Source organism: Artemia sp. Qi Xiang Cuo, chromosome 16, assembly GCF_049724085.1.
Source record: "Artemia sp. Qi Xiang Cuo chromosome 16, ASM4972408v1, whole genome shotgun sequence".
NCBI lineage: Eukaryota > Metazoa > Arthropoda > Branchiopoda > Anostraca > Artemiidae > Artemia > Artemia sp. Qi Xiang Cuo.
The window spans coordinates 54,209,846-54,230,306 of record NC_142809.1 but is presented as its reverse complement, the minus strand read 5'-3'; the positions used below and the strand labels follow the sequence as shown (position 1 = coordinate 54,230,306).

Genomic DNA, 20,461 nt, shown 5'->3' with positions numbered 1-20,461 from the left:
TATCTCTACTAGGATACACCAACGACATGTCCAACACTAGATATGCCCAAAAAAATTGATTATAAACTTCAAAAAGGGAGGAGTGAAGACCTTAGAATATTATAAATCCTCAACAATAATATTCTAAGCAATCCCCATGCTCTTTTTATTTAAGGGCATTTTTGTAAAGCGAATACACCCGATATGAACAGAAAATTGTCTGCATCGTAGAGCGAATACACCGACGGAAGAGCGAATATATCTATACGGTTCTACCTATCTAACTATATGGTTCTACCGGTTCTACCTATATTTCTCTATATTTAGAGAAATATAGGTAGAAATATAGAATTTCTCTATATTTCTCTATATATCTAAATTAATTGTCTATATATTTCTCTATACGGTAGAAGAGCGAAGAAGGATTGAATAACAGAAATTACAACTCCGGAAGATACTAAACCCACAGGGGAATTTTGAATCATCTCGACTTTTGTGTGAATTCACCCCCGAGTTGTAGTATAGAAACATACGATTTTTGGAAAAGGCAGTACTGAATTAGCCTTTGAACTGTGTGGACACAAATTGGATTTAACTTTGAATTTAATTGGTTTATTTGTGTATTTGTTAGACAGTGAAGATATTGTGAAACATTGAATTGCCTTGGGATTATACACCTTGGATTACGTCATTTAATTATGACAAAAAAAGAAAATAGCCCAAAGCCAATGAATCAAGCTCTGATTGAGTAGTCGTTCAGGTGTGTTTACCGCTTTCCCGGAGGGTTGGAATGAAATGCAAGTATTTTAACAGTTGATTAGTTGAATTTTGCAAATGGTACAGAGTATTCCTGAAAGTTGGATGTGATTCCTGAGGTAGCGTCGGTATTCAAACGCTGCTGGAATTCGTCGGTGAAGGAGATAGGAGTGTTAGCCGTATCCTAATTAACGGTGGCTTAGTGAACTGCACGTCCGCATCGACGTAGATAAATAATAGGTGCCAGAATAGGTAAGAAAGATTATATATTTTATTTTATTTGCACTTGCCATGGGGCGAAAAAGGAAGATTGTTAAGACCATCCAAGTAGGATCTCAGTCTGTTGAGAACAGTTTGTAGAATTCGACCGTTTCATCCAAAGGAAATAATGATGTCACTTCACTGAAGACTCTGGCGGATGAGTTTGCTAAGATGCTAACAATACTTACTGAAAATGGTAAAAAACTTGACTCTATAAACGATAGCATAAAAGTGTTAGAAAATCGTATGGTATCGGTGGAAAATACACAGTCCAAGCTAAAATCAGAAGTTAATACTCCGAGTTCGCGTGTTACACAGCTTGAATTTGATGTTGAAAGCTTAAGAAATCCAATGTCAATTATGACTAGTGAAAAGAAAAAGTAATAAATTGGGAGTGTAGATCTGTCTCTTCGGCTTATGGCATCTGAGTATAGACATACAGAGACAAATCTTATCATTTGGAATGCTCCCTGTGAAAATACCACCCAAGCCGAATCGTTTTTTAACCATTTGTGTTTGGTCTAGGTCTGTCCATGGTCCCGCGGCTTCGAGTTGTTGGTAATGTCCGTAAGGAGCAAAAGTTTTTTAAAGTTGATATTGGTTCTCGAGATGCGAAGATCAGTGTGCTTAAGAACGGGAAGAAATTCAAAGGTAAAGTTATTGGACACCATAGAAATGTATCTGTTAGCGATGGTGCACCAATATCAGTTCGTGAAGCTCGAAGGAAGTTGTATGTAAAGAAATCTAGATTGAATGCTATTGGAGTTTCATCACGGGTTTCTAATACAGTTCCACCATATATACAGATCGACCGTGATGGTGTGGCGGCATAATTTGGCTACAATGAGCTTATCCCTGAGTTATGTGACCAATAGATGGTTATATCATGAATGGTGAATTAAGATGTTGTTAAGATATTTTTTTTTGTTTTGTTTTGTATATGTGTTTATGGAAAAAAAAAGAAAAGTTGTTCCATTTTTTTTTTCTCATTTATTTAGTTTTTGTTAGAATTTATAATGGGTAAGTGTTAGACACCTGTAGAGTATTGTGTTTTCTTCAATTATTATTTTCTGAAATTCAGTAATGAAACCAGTAAGCCTGTATTGTGACAGGCTAGTGTTAGTGAGAATTTTTTCGCTTTATTTGTATTCGTTTGTTTATTTATACCATTTTGTTAATATGTTTCTAATTATTCTTAGGTTATATCCTGTTTTTTTTTCCAGAGCTTCACTTACGTTGGATACGGGACCACGGACCCTCCGAGATACAGTAAGTTATTCAGTTGATTAGGTTTGGCTGCAACTACCCTCCTTTTTTTATATATATATACTTATAAAAAATGGTAATTGTTCGTAATGATCGTATGGATTAGCTTGAGATTAATCAATTGAGTGTTTTGAATTTAGGATTGGGGGTACTTCGCAGGGATTTTGATATGGGGGTAGACGATGTTTTTCCGAAGGTTAATTATAAGTGCCCAGTTGATTTACATGCTAGACTGGCACCGGATAAACTTGGCATTTTTCATCTGAATTGTCAGGGGTTAAATAGTACATTGGATTGTTTGTCGGAGCAGTGTATGCTATCTGATTTTCATATTCTTGCACTTACTGAAACATGGTTAATGAATAATAATTCTGGACTATTGGATATTTTAAATTTTAATATGTATGTTAAGAACCTTTCTCACTATCAGCATGGAGAACTTGCCCTATATATTAGAACTGATTTGAATGTGAAGGTTAGGGATGATTTGTCCGTTAATAGAGAGATGATTTTTGAGTGTTTTGTTGCGGAGGTTGATATGAATGGTGACCCATTTTTTATTGTTGTTTGTTACCGCCCCCCTTCAGCTAGTGTAGATTGTTTTTTAGAATTATTAGAGACAAATGGACCTTCTAACTCGTAAGAACATGCCGTGTTTTGTGTGTTGAGATTTCAACATTGATTTGAATTTGTTAGCATCTAATTTAAAAGCCCAGAATTTTTTGAATTGAATGTTAGGTTATGGGATGCATCCTGCCGTAAATATTTGTACTAGAGTGACGGAGTCATCTTCATCTCTAATTGATAATATATTTTTGAATGTTCCCCATGATTCGTCGAGTGTTGTGTTAAATGATGTTTCGTATCACCTTGGTTTGGCAATATTAGTTCCGGGTATATTGAAGAATATTAATATTAAGTGATGCTCGCCCTAAGCCAAAGAAATTATTAGTTGATTCAAATACTATTTCAAGATTGAAGCTTAGGATAGAACAGTTAGATTTTAAATTTTTAAAAGAAGAGTTAGATTTAAATTTGAAGTTTGAGCTTTGGCATGGTAAGATTAAGGATACGTTGTTGGAGTGTTGTGAAGTGTCAGGAATAAAGAAGAGAATGGTGTCTCCGAATAAACCTTGGATTACAAAGAGTTTGTTACAGTCATTTAATAGATGACGTTTTTTTTAATATAAGTTGGCATCGAGGAGAAATGATACTCATGATAAAGAAATGTATAGAGTTTATAATAGTCGGTTAAATGCTGTACTCCGACAAGCTAAGGTAGAATATTATAAGGTTAAGTATAATGTTGAGGGTAACCCAAATAAGACTTGGAAATTGATTAAGTTGGTGACTAGCTCTGATAGCGTCTTGATCCGTCCAAATAATATAGGAATGAACACTAATATTGTAGAGAAGATGTGTAATCACTTCGCTACTATTGGACAGCGTGTGTCATCATCGGTGCCAGTGATTGATCACGATGGAGATTTCTGATGAATTATTTGATGTTATAAAAAAATATGAAAAATGATGCATCAGGAGGCCATTTTATTTCATTGAAGGTTTTAAAGTCGATTTTACCTGTTATATCTAGTCATTTTTTAGGACTGATAAATAACTGTTTAAAAGCTGGAATATTTCCCGATTGTCTAAAGTGCGCGAATGTTATCCCGATATTTAAAGGAGGGGATAAGAATTGTTATAGTGATTATAGACCGATTTCATTACTGCTATTTATTTCTAGAGTGTTTGAAAAGTTGATTCATAGCAGGATGGTAAGTTTTTTCGAGAAAAGACAATTTTCTAGTTCTAGTCAGTTTGGGTTTAGGAGTCATCATTCTACAGAGCATGCAGTTTTGTTTTTAACAACTTTTATTCATGATGCTTTAGACAAGGGTCTGAAGATAGCTTCGATATTTTTGGATATTATTAAAGCATTTGACTCTGTTGATCATGATATACTAGTTCAAAAGTTATATAGTAGTGGTATACGTGGTGATTTTTTAAAAGTGGTAGTTAGTTTTCTTAGTGGAAGGACTCAGTGTTTCGTGATGGATGGAGTTACATATAAAATTGAACATATTTCGATTGGAGTACCCCAGGGTTCCGTTTTGGGTCCTTTATTGTTTTTGGTTTGTATTAATGACCTTTGTAGAGATTCAAATAATGTATCTTGTTCTTTGGACCTTGATACTTACGGTACTAAAGGAATTCTACCATGTTTTGCTGATGATGCCCATTTTACTGTAGCTGCTAGAACTGAAAATGAGTTGGTGAATAAATTAGATCAAGATATTTCTTCGATTGAAAAGTGGATGCGAGTTAATAAATTGAAACTGAATCATAATAAGTAGAATTTTTTGATTTATGGTAGAATTACTGGACATTATCCATGGATTAATAGAATGGAAGTAGGGCAGCATACTATTGTAAGATCTACTAGTACTAGATACATAGGTGTTAGTATTGATGAAAGCCTTAGTTTTAAAGACCATATTGCATCTGTTAGCAGCAAATTGTCTCGTAATTTTGGTATTATGCGTAAACTTAGGTATCTTTTTCCGTGTGAAATTCTGAGAATGTTGTATTTTTCTATGGTTCACCCACATCTCATTTACTGTTGAATGGTTTGGTCGAAAACATTCGAAACTCACCTCCATCCGCTCTATGTAACGCAGAATATGGCAATTAGAGTTTTGTATGGCAATCAAATTAACCTATCTGTATCGATGAGGCATCTTTACCGCGAGTATAAAATTCTACCGTTGGCAGGAATATGCGTATTCTATAATGCTCTGTTTATGTTTAAATATTTAACTTCGGAGTTACCATCATGTTTCTCAGGAATGTTTAGTCTTGCGTCTACTATTCCCGATCATTTGACACGATCTTCTCAGTTGGTGCAAAGACCAGCTATGGTCACGTCTAGGTCTAGGTTTTCAGTTCGCCATGTTGTTCCGTTAGTTTGGGAGAGTTTGCCAGAGAATTTGAGGAATGTTGGGGGTTTGCAGGAATTTCGTAAGTTGCTAAACAAACATTGTTTTGATGTGTATATTTTGGATGGATTATTCTGTGCCAGTTAAGTTATGTTTTTGAGGAGGGTTTAGTTGCAGCTGAATATGATTATAAATATTATAATTTTGTATGGGTGTTGTTTGGAGGCTCATTGATTTTAGGGTCCCGTAAGTTGAGCTCTTTTTTTTTTTTTAATTAATTATATGTTTTTTTTTTCTTTTTTTTTTTCTTTTTTTTTTGATTTATTAGGAGGGTTTTCTTCCGCACAAGCTTGCTTCAGGGAATCGATGATGTATATTTTTTTTTTTTTTTAAATAAACCCAGTGTTACAGTGAAAAAAAAGGAAAAAAAAAAAAAAAAAAAAATGAGGTCGGGCGTAGTTGTAACAGACCAATGAGTATCCCTAAGAAACAAAAAATCAATAAGAGAGAATGGTGTATTATCTCGTAGAGGAGGTGATGGACATCTCCAAGTTCAGCCATAATGCTGGGAAGAAAGAAGACAATAAAAAAGTTTTATTTTTGACAAAATCTAGTTTCTATAAGTTTTAGAACGCCATTTATTCACGGTTCTACGCCTGTATTGAAAAAAAAACTATCTTGGCGACGTTGACATCATTTTTGTAATATAAATTGAACTGTAAGTTTTGAATATAATAAAATTATATTGGGAGTTTTGAAATAAAATCCTCCCGTATCCACACATAGAAGGGACTAACGGATTTCCCGTCGAAAGTACACGTTGCGGGTCCTTATTACGTGTGGATTTGTATTATTCTGGGATTTGCTGTGATTCTCGCTGTTGCTTTTCTTCTGACCGCATATTTCGTTGCATGTCCTTATAGTGAAATTTATATATACAAATTGCACGAAATAATAGAAGATGAAACTTTCACAATGTGTGACCGAAAAAAACACATATTGAGATTTAGCTACATAGAGCTCTAGCTGATTTTTGCTTTAAAACAATAGAATTATAAGCCTTTGTAAAAAAGAAGGGAAAAGAGTCACTCACACTATAAGTATACTGGACACCCTCAGGTAAACCAGTAGTATCGGGTGGGGTTAGAAACAGTGTTCTATCGCTAGCAGGTCCATGGCTCTCAAGGTCCAGGAATCGGTCAGTACTTTCAATCTCTCCACCTGAGATCCTGTAATAATAATAATAATAACAATCTAGCAACGCAAGAATCTTTTTCCTTTTGTTCTCTCAGGATGTACAAAATTAAAGGTTTTACTGTGCGATAAGGTGTAATTTATTATAATATCGAACAATTAATATTTAAGCTCGATATTTAACATCGAGCTTACAACAAATAATAAGCTCGAACGAATTGTTCGAGCTTAAATATCGAACAATTCCAACACTGAACGTTATAAATTTATTATTGTAAAGCATAAAGCATAATTGTAAAGCATACAGCATAATAAATAATCTTGAACAAAATTAAATCATGGTGTAAAATTTAATAAGATACAATAACGTAAGGTTTAACAATTTAAGTACCCCGGCCTCAGTTATCTAGTTAATTCAGTCACTTCAACTTTATTACAAACAAAACATGAAATTAACGAAAGACAACATTTCCGAAAACGCGGATTCATGTCGGTAATTTTGATTAAAATTCTCTATTTTGAATCAGCGATGCGATCGGTAATCAGCCTCAGTGATTGGCAATTTCCCGTTCAACACATTAATTTTTTCATCTGTAATTACTACTAACAACCCATCGTAGGACCGAGCTATATAATGCCGTAACTGCTACGCAAGTTCCTCCTCCATCATAAACTGAAAAATACTCATGCATTGCTGTGTTGCTTCCTAGGCTATAATTCACTTTAAGGATGCTATTTAACAAGGTCACTCTGCTGCACGGTTTACACATACGGTTCTCTTTAAGTGAGCTCATGAAAGGTCCGCCCCGAAGTCACTATGATGTCACGCATGTAGTTTCCCTTGTGAGGATAGGGAATGATGGTGGAGTGAAGATACACAACCATCTTACAAGGCTGGAAAACGACCAGCCTTTTATACCCAGCTCATCCTCGTCAGTGCGCTTTACCTCGTCTATTTTTCTCTATCCGTTTAGTCACAAAGCCAAAATGAATGGATTCAATCATGATTAGGCAAAAGAAGCCTAATTTCCGGGTTGTGTACACCAGGTACCACACCCCAAGCGTGGCAAAAGTGTACCACGCGTGGTAAGACGTGTGTCACTGGTGGCGCAGAGAGTCTCGGAAATGTACACCAGGTGGCAGAGAGTGGGAAACCCCCTCGGCGTATATCATATGACAGTCTACGCAGAATGTTTCTTGCTAGTAAAAGCTCGTCCTTAGTAAAAACAAAAGTTCTGGGAAAACCAGAAAAAAAAAACAATAAAGCCATTACTCAATTAGCTTTTTTGCTTCCCAGGAAATCGAGTGTCAAGACAACCTACTGCACAAGGTGGACAACAATTTAGTTGCTAAGAGATATTCAATTAGTTTGAACAAAATAAATTATGAGGTATATCGTGCAAAAAGGAGAGAGGGAGTGAGATAGCACGAGCAAGCAAGCGAGAAAGAGAGAGAACGAGAGAGGGGGGGGCAGAGAGAGATATATTATTTTGGAGAGAAATAAAAGAGTAAAATATATGGGTAAATGACTGTGGGTTAAAAAAAAACATTCTGCCGTAGTTGCGCACAACCAAACCTCAGCTAGAGAATTTGTGTGTGTGCGTGTGGGGGGAGGGGGGGGGGGGATCAAGAGTGGAGGAGGAGGGTGAGGGGGAAAATTACATTAGTTTAAAAAATGGTAAGAAGTAATCCACAGTTTGACCAACTACAATAGTTTAGTTTCTTATAGCTTAGCAAGTTATCACTCACCAAGAAATCAGCTCTTGTGTCGTTAAATGGTTCGAAGCCCGTCCCGACTTTATTCGTGTGCAAAAATAAGCTTGGAGGATTACGTAAATAGCACTTAAGTTGGGTTGAATTTCGGCTCAAGGGTAGGATTTTCAAATATTCTTTTAGTTATGGGTGAAGGTCTAGATTAGACAGGAGGAAATATAAATACCGTCCCTTTTTTCAATTGGGAAAACAAATTTGTTATAAAAGTTTTGACTTTCTTTAATTCATATGTTCGAGCCAAATCAGTGTTAAATTAATTAGCGTTAAATTAATTAATCCCCCCTTCTTCGACAATTTCAACGACCCTAATAATTCCTAGAGTCTGCAAAGACCCTAATAATTCCAGTTCAAAATACTTCAGTCAAATGCCAGTTTGGTAGTCATCTTTCAGCCTCAATTGGTTCTGAGTCTACAATGTTAAAGACACTAATAATTCATAGGGTCTGCAAGGACCCTAATAATTCCAGTTCAAAATTCTTTATTCAAATTTCATATTATTCAGTAGCCATTGATTTGATTGCCCAAATTAAGGGATATTTAAGAGGAGGAATGGGTGGAAAACAGGCGAGGGATAACGTAATGAAGAACGGGGAGTTTATGTCTTGTCAAAATATCTATGAATATCTATGAATATCTAATATCTATGTATCTAAATATCTATGAATTATCTAAATATCTATGAATATCTATAAATATCTAATATCTATAAATATCTATGAATATCTAAATATCTATGAATATCAAAATATCTATGAATATCTATGAATATCTAATATCTAATATCTATGAATATCTATGAATATCTAATATCTATGTATCTAAATATCTATGAATTATCTAAATATCTATGAATATCTATAAATATCTAATATCTATAAATATCTATGAATATCTAAATATCTATGAATATCAAAATATCTATGAATATCTATGAATATCTAATATCTAATATCTATGTATCTAAATATCTATGAATTATCTAAATATCTATAAATATCTATGAATATCTAATATCTAATATCTATGTATCTAAATATCTATGAATTATCTAAATATCTATGAATATCTATAAATATCTAATATCTATAAATATCTATGAATATCTAAATATCTATGAATTATCTAAATATCTATGAATATCTATAAATATCTAATATCTATAAATATCTATGAATATCTAAATATCTATGAATATCAAAATATCTATGAATATCTATGAATATCTAATATCTAATATCTATGTATCTAAATATCTATGAATTATCTAAATATCTATGAATATCTAATATCTATAAATATCTATGAATATCTAAATATCTATGAATATCTAAATATCTATGAATATCTAAAATATCTATGAATATCTATGAATATCTAATATCTAATATCTATGTATCTAAATATCTATGAATTATCTAAATATCTATGAATATCTAATATCTATAAATATCTATGAATATCTAAATATCTATGAATATCAAAATATCTATGAATATCTATGAATATCTAATATCTAATATCTATGTATCTAAATATCTATGAATTATCTAAATATCTATGAATATCTAATATCTATAAATATCTATGAATATCTAAATATCTATGAATATCAAAATATCTATGAATATCTATGAATATCTAATATCTATGTATCTAAATATCTATGAATTATCTAAATATCTATGAATATCTAATATCTATAAATATCTATGAATATCTAAATATCTATGAATATCAAAATATCTATGAATATCTATGAATATCTAATATCTATGTATCTAAATATCTATGAATTATCTAAATATCTATGAATATCTAATATCTATAAATATCTATGAATATCTAAATATCTATGAATTATCTAAATATCTATGAATATCTATAAATATCTAATATCTATAAATATCTATGAATATCTAAATATCTATGAATTATCTAAATATCTATGAATATCTATAAATATATAATATCTATAAATATCTATGAATATCTAAATATCTATGAATATCAAAATATCTATGAATATCTAATATCTATGTATCTAAATATCTATGAATTATCTAAATATCTATGAATATCTATAAATATCTAATATCTATAAATATCTATGAATATCTAAATATCTATGAATATCAAAATATCTATGAATATCTATGAATATCTAATATCTAATATCTATGTATCTAAATATCTATGAATTATCTAAATATCTATGAATATCTAATATCTATAAATATCTATGAATATCTAAATATCTATGAATATCTAAATATCTATGAATATCTAAAATATCTATGTCTAGTCTTGTCAAAATATCTATGATCCATAAAAATGCGAGCACAAAGAGATAATAAAACAAATAGGGTAGATATAGCGTATCCACTCTCCCAAGATTGGTCCATCGTAAAATGCACTTTTTCATTCTCATCATCCCCCCTCAAAAATTTCCTGGCATATCACCCCACTTCCAGTTCTAGGATCCAAAGATCTTAGAAAACAATAGAAATCACACAAGGCTATTTCAACTTACCAATACTATACCAAGGAGACTAAAAACCTGATAATTTCAAATTACACAACCATATATACCATAAAACTGGGGAAAATATGGATTTACCATCCATAAGAAAATTCAATGTAGGTGATTTGGTTAGAATTAATCAAATTAAGGGTGTTTTTGATAAAGATTACCTACCCAATTACACAACTTAAGTGTTTCTAATAGCTGCAGTGATACATACAACCAGACAAGGTTGGGTGCTCCAATCGTTGAAGCAAAAGATAAAAATACAAATATGATCACTGATAAATTACATGAAAATGACACTAATTTTTGATAGTAGGAGAAACCAAATTCAAGAAAAATGAACATAGGTGAAAAATCACCAAAAATAAGACCGAACGTCAGTTCTTAGAAGGTGTCTTTGAGAATCAACAGGTTGTTAAAAGTTTGATTTCTTATGGATAAAAAACATTGTCAAGATTAACTAATTGGCTTGGCTTATTCATTTTCATAGTTCAACGTGGTAACTCTGACAAAAATATGATACTGCTCTAAAAACTTCATAATTTTTTAACTACCCAAAGAAAAATCTTATAAAATCGTGTTTTTTAAGGTAGTAATGGAATTTCAATATGGGCCAGGGGGCAAAAATGATTCTTATCTTAATATATTTGGTACTTTCCGTGATCACCATGTCTTTTCTTCAATTATTTGATTTGGAGACTACCATGTCTCAAAATCAAAGATAGACTGGCAAGAGATTTTGATAGACTGCCATGATTTGTATTTGAGCATTTGTATCCCCACCCACTTCTGTCCACTTTTGCCTGCTTCAAAATCATCTGGGATTTCTAATTACGATTTATTAAAATTTAGAGACCTTTAGTATGGGATCTTTGGTTGGAACTGTGTGAACAAATATATAAATATACTGTTTTTGCTAAAGCAGCACTTTATGTGGTTAGAATTCGAATTCAATATTTTTTCTTGAATTCTTTTTTTCGGGGTCTTTGACATTTTCGCTTATATTAAATCCATCAATCAATTTTTGATGCAACTGGAGCACTACAAAAATGATAAGACTTACTTATCAGAGACTTCGTCAAAAAAGGCGAGACTAGAGTCCATATCCGAAACAAAACTTCGTTCTTCAATAAATCGACTGAATATTTGAGTCCGAACTAAGTACCCGTAAAATTTTGTGCATGACTTATCCCGTGATCTGACAAACCCTAAAATAAATTAAAAATAAAATAAAAAATTCTTACCCCCAGGCAATTTTTTGGCAATACTGCCTTTCCCTAGGAAAAAAACAATAAAACAATCCAACCTGAAAAAAAAACAAGCAAAATTTTTACTAGAATCTTTAATGAAAAATAAATAAAAAGTCACAAATCAAACGACACAAACTATAATCTAAGAACTCTTTTCTATGTTTCACTAATTTAAACAACCCTATACATCAGAAATTTTTTATCACACGGCTTATTAAATTCAGAACTATATATTCGTCTCATTTTCTGGAAAAAAAAAAAAAAATTTATAAATGTATATGGGTGGCGGTAGAGGAAGGCAATAAGTTGTTTACCCCCCCCCCCCCTTGTTCAAATAAAAAATTATAAAATAAACGACAATGTTTGGAATAAATTTAACGATTTATTGGGGAAAACAAGTTTATTGGGGAGAGCCACCCTGTAAACAGAGAAAATTAAAAAGGAAAATATATATATATATATATATATATATATATATATATATATATATATATATATATATATATATATATATATATATATATATATATATATATATATATATATAAAGATATATACATATATATATATATATATATATATATATATATATATATATATATATATATATATATATATATATATATATATATATATATATATATATATATATATATATATATATATATATATATATATATATATATATATATATATATATATATATATATAAGAAATACAGGACAATAATTGCACCAAATTTATCGACTTACTGCAAGAAAAAAGAAATTATAAAAAACTGTACCCCCGCAAACAGAGAACACTTCTGTAGGTACCTGTGACACTCATTTTCGTAAGTCAGCATTTTTCTTTACTTCAATTTCACGCTGTAGAAAGTCAGTTTTTAGTGTACCCTTAGCAAGAAAGCCCAAATCATGGGCGTTAACAATAACAGCTATCTTAGCAGAGAGGAGTCAATGATGGCCGGAAAAGCGTTGAAGTAAAAAGCCGCCAAGTGTAGATTTCAACTTCGAAAAAAGAAAAGCCAGTTGCAGCTCTTGTGCGAAACTTTAGCGAAACACTTCGAAAAACTTTAGCGTAAAGGGCGAGGTATTGACTAGGGGGCGACCCCCCTCATATACGTAATAATTTCAATTCGTTTAAGTTTTAATGTTGCTCCTTACTTTCAGTTGAACAAACTTGTTTTTTCATTTAATAATAAAACTTATTCATTTCGCTAACACCTTTATTTAGGACACTCGAATCACCTTCACAAATAAAGTTAAGAACAGTTAAACCTTCCTCTTTAATAACATGTTCTCCAACAGCATTGATTGTACTCCTTACAACAAAATTGTCAATCAATCCATACAAACAGGCACAGGATACAGCCCTACTGAACGCCTGTTAAAAAAAACTCGCTTATTATATTATCAACACCTGAAGCCTTATTATTTTTCAAAACAATTTAGGATTCTCCACATCCCAAAATGTTTCCCTAAGATCGTTCCCTTCATCCTCTACAGATCGTTCTCATCAACGAAAGATCGTTCCCATCAATCAAAAACTATCAAACTATCCACTAAAAATCCTCTTACTAAGTAAGTTAATAAGTGAGTATGATGGCATTAGACCCTTAAGGTCCACACCGGCGGTGCTGATCTCTGTTTCGTGGCCCTTTAGTCAGGAAGTGCAATGGGGGGTTAGTACTCTAGCTAAACTCTTTAACTAGAAGATCTATCAACAATAAACTCTCCATTTTCATTTCAAATTACTCCTGCAACGTGCCTCTAAAAGCCGCATTCCAAGTTCTATCAACCCTAAAGTTCTATCCTAAGCATCCTAACTTCTATCAAGGTTATGGCTAACTGGAGAGTAGTTACCCTTTCAATTAATTCTGGACGTTACTATAACGTGATCTTTAATTCAACATCAATAACAGCATCAGCCTGCATTGATTCCCAAGCCCTCGAATTATAATGACATAATCAATATGGTCACGTCAAGTGAGCCGTCATGTGAGTAACACGTCAGCTCACGCGCTATTTCATGTCCAAATACCGCGCTGGTTATAACTCGATTATTCTCACTACAGAATCGTAGCAGTACTTATTTGTGCCAATCTGAGTATTAAAGTCTCTACTAAAATCCCATTTCTACATGGAATCTTGTTGTTTATTAATGATACAGTATATAAGGGTACATCCAAGTCACAAGTGCTTCGTAGTTAATCCTACAGGGGCATATACCACAATGAGTGATACGTTACAATTTTTGGTCATAAAATTAGAAACTAGATTTTTATTGTTAATACCTTCCGAACCTAATCAGGATGTACAGGCTCCCTCAGTCATCCTGTCTGAACAAATAAAGTCCGTATCACCTAGTTTCATGTTTCCTAACCCAGAGTGACGAGTCTGCAAAGACCCTAATAATTCCTGTTTAAAAATTTTCAGTCCAAATGCCAGTCTTTAAGTCATCTTTCCACTTTGTATGGTTGAGTCTCAAATTTTGGATTATCTAAATCTTTGAAAGCGTTAGGATCACAAGAAAAGCAATGGGCGCCTCCAGCGCAGGCCAGAGGCCAAAAACTTTTTTCACATCGATATAAACCGCTTAAGCCGGCTTGCAATCGAAAAGTAAGAAGTGCCCAAGACCAACATTTGAGGAGAGGCGTTGAGGAAGCCTGGACCCTACTTGTTCATTACATGGTTTAAACTATTCACGATGCACTCCTATCAACATCAGTCAACATCCTTCAAAAGCAATACTAGACCTAATATTTATATTCATGCCTGTAAAATTATACTACAACCGGAAAGCAAATCATAATAAAGAAGACGATATTCAATAAAAGGCTATACAGTCCGCAAACCAAAGTCATTAGCAGTCATCAACGATGGACGAACCAAACAGGAAGAGATAAGGCATAGAGAGAGGGAGAGAGAGAGTAAAACATGAAAATATACCTTCGATATTGAATAAAGATCTTGAGTCTGTAGCTCCAATGTCCGGTGCTCGAGTAAGCGGCAGTAAAAAATTTCGATATCCACTAAATAAGGTTGCCATAAATCGAAGAAACGCTTCCTGAATCTCCAATTCGGTTGACATCTGAAATTTTTATGACAATATTATATATATATATATATATATATATATATATATATATATATATATATATATATATATATATATATATATATATATATATATATATATATATATATATATATATATATATATATATATATATATATATATATATATATATATATATATATATATATATATATATATATATATATATATATATATGTATATGTATATATGTATAAGGGCTTGTGCTCTTTTTAATAGCCGAAAGTGATTGCAAGGCAACTAACACCCCTACCACGCCCACCATTTCCCCAAACACATCCAATCAAAATTTTGAGATAGCCATTTTGTTAAACGTAGTTCAAAGATCAGGGAATTATGCCTTTGAGGAGGACACTCCCCTCAGAGCCCTCAGGGCAAGGGCTGTAAGCTATACCCTGGGGGCATATAAGGTTTTTATAGAAAGCGTTGTCGTAAGAACTTCAAAAAGGGCTTTTTCGATTAGAAATTCAAAGGGCTAATGCATTTTTTAATAATCGAAAGTGATTGGAGGGCAACTAACTCTCCTCTCACGCCAACCATTTCCCAAAAAACATCCAATCAAAATTTTGAGATAGCCATTTTTTTCAACGTATTTGAAAATTCTGGAAATTAGATCTTTGAAGATGACAATCCCCCCACAGCCCTCAGGGCAAGGGTTGTGGTTTATGCCCTGCGGGCATATAAGGTTTTTATAGAAAGCTTTGTCGTAAAAACTTCAAAAAGGACTCATTCGATTGGAAATTGAAAGGGCTAGTGCTCTTTCAAAAATCAACAAAGGATGGCTTTATCTAAAACAAATGCGGTAATTGCTTATTAATTATAATTAATTTGATTGTTGAAGAAAACTACAAAAAGGGCTCATTTGATTGGAAATTGAAAGGGCTAGTGCCCTTTTTAATAGTCGAAAATGATCAGAGGGCAACTAACCCCCCCTCACGTCCACCATTTCCCTAAACAAGCACTATCAAAATTTTGAGATAGCCATTTTGTTCAACGTACCAGAAAGTTCAGGAAATTATTTCTCTGAGGATGACAAACCCCCCACACCCATTAGGGCAAGGGTTGTAAGTTACGCCCTGGGGGCATTTAAGGTTTTTATAGAAAGCGTTGTCGTAGAAACTTCAAAAAGGGCTCATTCAATTGGAAATTGATAGGGCTAGTGCCCTTTTTAATAGTCGAAAGTAATTGGATGGCAATTAACCCCTTTCTCACGGCCACCATATCCTCAAACATATCCGATCAAAATTTTAGATAGCAATTTTGTTCAACGTATCTGAAAGTTCTGGAGATTAGGTCTCTGAGGATGACAACCCCCCACAGACCTCAGGGCAAGGGTTTTAATTTATGCCCTGGGCATAAGTAATAAGGTTTTTTATAGAAAGTGCTGTCGTAGAAACTTTAAAAAGGGCTCATTCGATTGGAAATTTAAAGGGCTAGTGCCCTTTCAAAAATCAACAAAGGATGGCTTTATCTAAAACAAATGCGGTAATTACTTATAAATCATAAGTAATTTGATTGTTCGGGCTAAGAATTTGGTTTAGTATTTAATTAGTAGCAGTTTTAAGCCTTATAATCAGGGGCAGGGAGGTACACCACAATATCGTAAAATATAGAATATAAGTACTGCCTCCCTCCTACCAAGGCCTAGAACAGACAATGTATTTGATTAAAACAATGAGGGTAATAACCATGGCGTAAAAAAAAAATTATATATTCCTAAATTAAATTCCTTTATTTGTCTTACTTTCTCCTTGCCGACCCAATTTTACAGGTGGAGGTGTTCTGGAGATATTGCCCGGGGAAATTTTCAGCTGGGTTAGAATTATCTGGAAGATTTTTCCGTGGGAGGGGGGATTATCCGTGGGAGAAATTCCTCATGGCGAAATTGTGTCACAAGATTCCTCATGGTGACAATTTGCCCCAATCAAATATGGGCTTACTTCTGGCGTTACGGATCAACACGGACTGATTTTTTGAAATATTGTCGATTTTTATTCATCTCCCTTCATCCCTTTCTCACCCACTGTAAGTTTTAAGCCAAAAAGAGGAGAGGTTTTTGAAAATTCACGTGTCCCAAATTGACCTAACCAATTTGTTTTATAATACTTTCTTTATCGTTATATGCTAAAAAAAGGGGATTGGTCCTGTCTACATGTCCTGTAAGTTTAAGGCAGCTAGAAAAGTTTTTTTTTTGGCCAGTTTCAGGTGCTTAATGTTGATACTCCAAATGTTATGTCTTTATTAGGGTCTACCTGGCTCTGTGCACATCCACTGTAAGTTTCAAGACTATTTGAGACTGAAATCCAGAAATTCTGTTGAATTTTTTTTTTTTTATGTGTTAATTTTTATAACTTTAAGAAATAAGAGATTAATTAAGATTTTAAGGAATAGATACTAGCATATGTATTAATGCAGATTTTTCATGCACAATGCACATTTTTTTTAGTAAATTCATTTGAAATTTTTCAATAAAATACAAATTATATTCTGGCATTTAGAAAGCATAGGGTCTTAGAACTTTACTCATATTAATTTCTGCTCGTTTCGAGTTTGACTCTGTTATGTATTTTAATTTCTGTTTGTTTTGGGTTTCATTTATTTATTGATACTGATTTGGGGTAGTTGTATGCTTGGTAGATTATTTTATTCTATTTTTGTTCATTTTTGGTTTAATGGAGTTCTTTACTTTTTTTTTGAAAAACTCATTTTGTGGAAAAGCTTTTTTTTAATTAATCTTCAACAAGAGCAATACTCGAAAAATAATCTTAAAACTATTCTCTAGCGCAGACACAAGCTAGTGAGCTTTTACGGGCTAGTCATGTCACAGGTCCTCTTATGAGAACATTTTATTCCTGTTCTGGCAAATAAAATATGGCACTTCGTTTCTGAGAAATGGGTGCTAGATTTCTCTTGTTGTTGCAAAATTGGACGTGACTAATTAATGCTAGTTTTGTTTCTCATCAATATTTACTAATTGATGAATTACAAAAAACAGGTAAATTATCAGTGAAACATTTAAAAATGGGACACAAATCGTATTCCGATCTTGAACATGATCAAAACTGCGATATGGATATGGCACTTCAGTGTGAGACTGCATCGCTAAAAGCAAACTAGGCGCTCAGTTTTGAGACAACAGTTCTAGTGCTTATACGACCCGGATACAGCTCCTCTTTTAGACACCAAAATATCCTTGTACTGGCAAAGGAAACATGATCACATTATGAGTGTTTTTTTTTTTTTTCACGTAGTCAGACATTACTGTCTGATATCAAATTTTCATAATTTCCCTTAAAAAATTCTCAAAATTAGATGAATCCGTCAGCTTTCTTTGCTGTTATAAATTAAAAAAAACGTTTTCCAAAACAAATTTTTCAAAGAAAAGTAAAGAGCAACATTAAAAAACAAAAGGAGATAAACTGAATTTACATAATATAGCAAACTTAAAATCAACAGAAATTACTATAAATGAATAAATGAAAAACAAAACGAACAGAAATTAAAATGAATAGTCAAACTTAAAATGAACAGAAATCCCCACACATAAAAGGGGAACAGCTGTATCATTAAACCGTCTAAAGGGCACGGTGTTATATGTGCCTTACTGAAAACGCCACGTATTTCCAAACAGCATGTTTTTCAGTCAAATCCCAAATCAAGTCCCCTCAAATCCCCCAAAATACCAGTGTTCCACTTTACTGAAAACGGTATGTATTTGATCTGTGTGTTTTTATTAGTCAGAACACCAACAAAAAAAAGGAAGTAAATCATAATACTAATCTCCGTTATGGGAAAGAAAAAGATTTTTCTTATAAAAAATAAATTCGTGAATTTCAATTTAATTGTACGATTAAAAAAAAGTTATATTGTCAGAACCTTCCCAGTTGATTCAATTTAATTCGAAACTAAAGGAAATTGATATCTAAATGTAAATTTTGAAATGAATATTGGCAATTTTTGATGCAATATGTATAGTCTGTTAAAACGTTCAAAAATTTGTTTACGTTTTAAGTTTGACTTCGTTTTTGATTTTAATTTCTGTTCAGTTCAGGTTTCGTTTATTCATTCATAGTAATTCTTTTTAGTTTTAAGTTTGACTAATTATGTATCTTCATTTCGGCCAGCCTGTGCCAAAACTTAGTTTCTGAAGTTTTTTAACTTTTCGAGAAAGCTACAAAATAGATCTTTTTTTTAATTCTAATTTCTGTTCATATTAGGTTCCGCTTATTCGTTCATAGCAATCCTTGGTATTTTTAAGATTGAATAATTATGTATCTTCATTTCCGCCATCCTATGGCAAAACTTGGTTTCTGAATTTTTCAAGTTTCCGAGAAAGCTGCAAGAAAGACATTTTTTTCATTTTAATTTCTGTTCATATTAGGTTTCGTTTATTTTCCACAGTAATTCCTATTAATTTTATGCATCAGACTAATTATGTATCTTTATGTCAAGTACCCTATACCAAAACCTCTGCATTTTTCAAGCTTTCGAGAAAACTAAACTATAGATTTTTTTTATTTTTGGAAGGGGAAAAATAGACTAAGATACCGAATTTCGTTAATAGGTTTCCCAAAGTCCATACTCTTCCCGTCGTTGCCTTTCCATTTTCTGGTGAATGTAGATACTAGTTTTTGCAATTCTATAAGTTGGTTTTTGTTAGTAAAATTGGTGAGTTGGTTATTAGGTTTTAGATCTGGAAAACCGTAAAATCAGTTTTTTACGCCCTGCAGATACTAGGTCGTATCTCAAATATAAAAACATGGAAAACTGACTAGGGACTAGGGGAGGTCCATCCTTAACTGAAAATCTAACTGTCGTGTAAATACTAGAGCTTTGACAGGAGATGGCCGACTTCAGCTCATTTTTAAGTTCACTTTTTATTTTATTTTGAAGTGCTCTTTTTTCAACTAACTCCCTCTTTTTAATAATAATGGTAAAAAAAAGGCCAAAGCCACTTTTAATAATGAGAATCTAGAAAGTACCAAGGACACTAAAATGAAAACATTTTAACCCCTCTTGCTCTATCTTAGGTCTATTTATAACTGAAAAGCGGGATTTTCTACGCGATTTCGTTTTCCCCATGGGTGATCGTGTCGAGTAGATAGCCCTAAAAGATCAGGAGTGAGCTCATTCAAACGCAAATTAAGGTCTAATGTCCTTTTTAAGTGACCAAAAAGATTGAAGGGCAACTAGCCTCGTCCCATGCCCCTTTTTCCCCGAAGACATCCGATCGAAATTTTGAGATAGTCATTGGGTTAGCATAGCTGAAACGTCAAATAACTATGCCTTTGGGGATGACATCCTCCCCTCCAGCCCCCGGGGGAAGGGCTGTAAGTTATCCTAAATTCCCCATTGTTTACATATATTATTTTTTATTGGGAAATATACAACATTTCTCGAGG

The 20,461-nt window shown here is 32.8% G+C and overlaps 1 protein-coding gene across 3 annotated transcripts in view; it reads right to left on the bottom strand.

Annotated features, from left to right (window-relative positions):
- Crag (DENN domain-containing protein Crag) overlaps nucleotides 1-20,461 on the bottom strand; it is a 167,864-nt gene that overhangs the window by 72,288 nt on the left and 75,115 nt on the right. For all 3 annotated transcript variants that reach the window (XM_089102130.1, XM_089102132.1, XM_089102131.1), the window contains exons 12-14: nucleotides 14,891-15,032; nucleotides 11,756-11,900; nucleotides 6,292-6,427 (exon numbers count right to left, since the gene is read on the bottom strand). In XM_089102130.1, coding sequence (XP_088958256.1) covers nucleotides 6,292-6,427; nucleotides 11,756-11,900; nucleotides 14,891-15,032 — 423 coding nt within the window. The remainder of the gene's footprint in view (nucleotides 1-6,291; nucleotides 6,428-11,755; nucleotides 11,901-14,890; nucleotides 15,033-20,461) is intronic.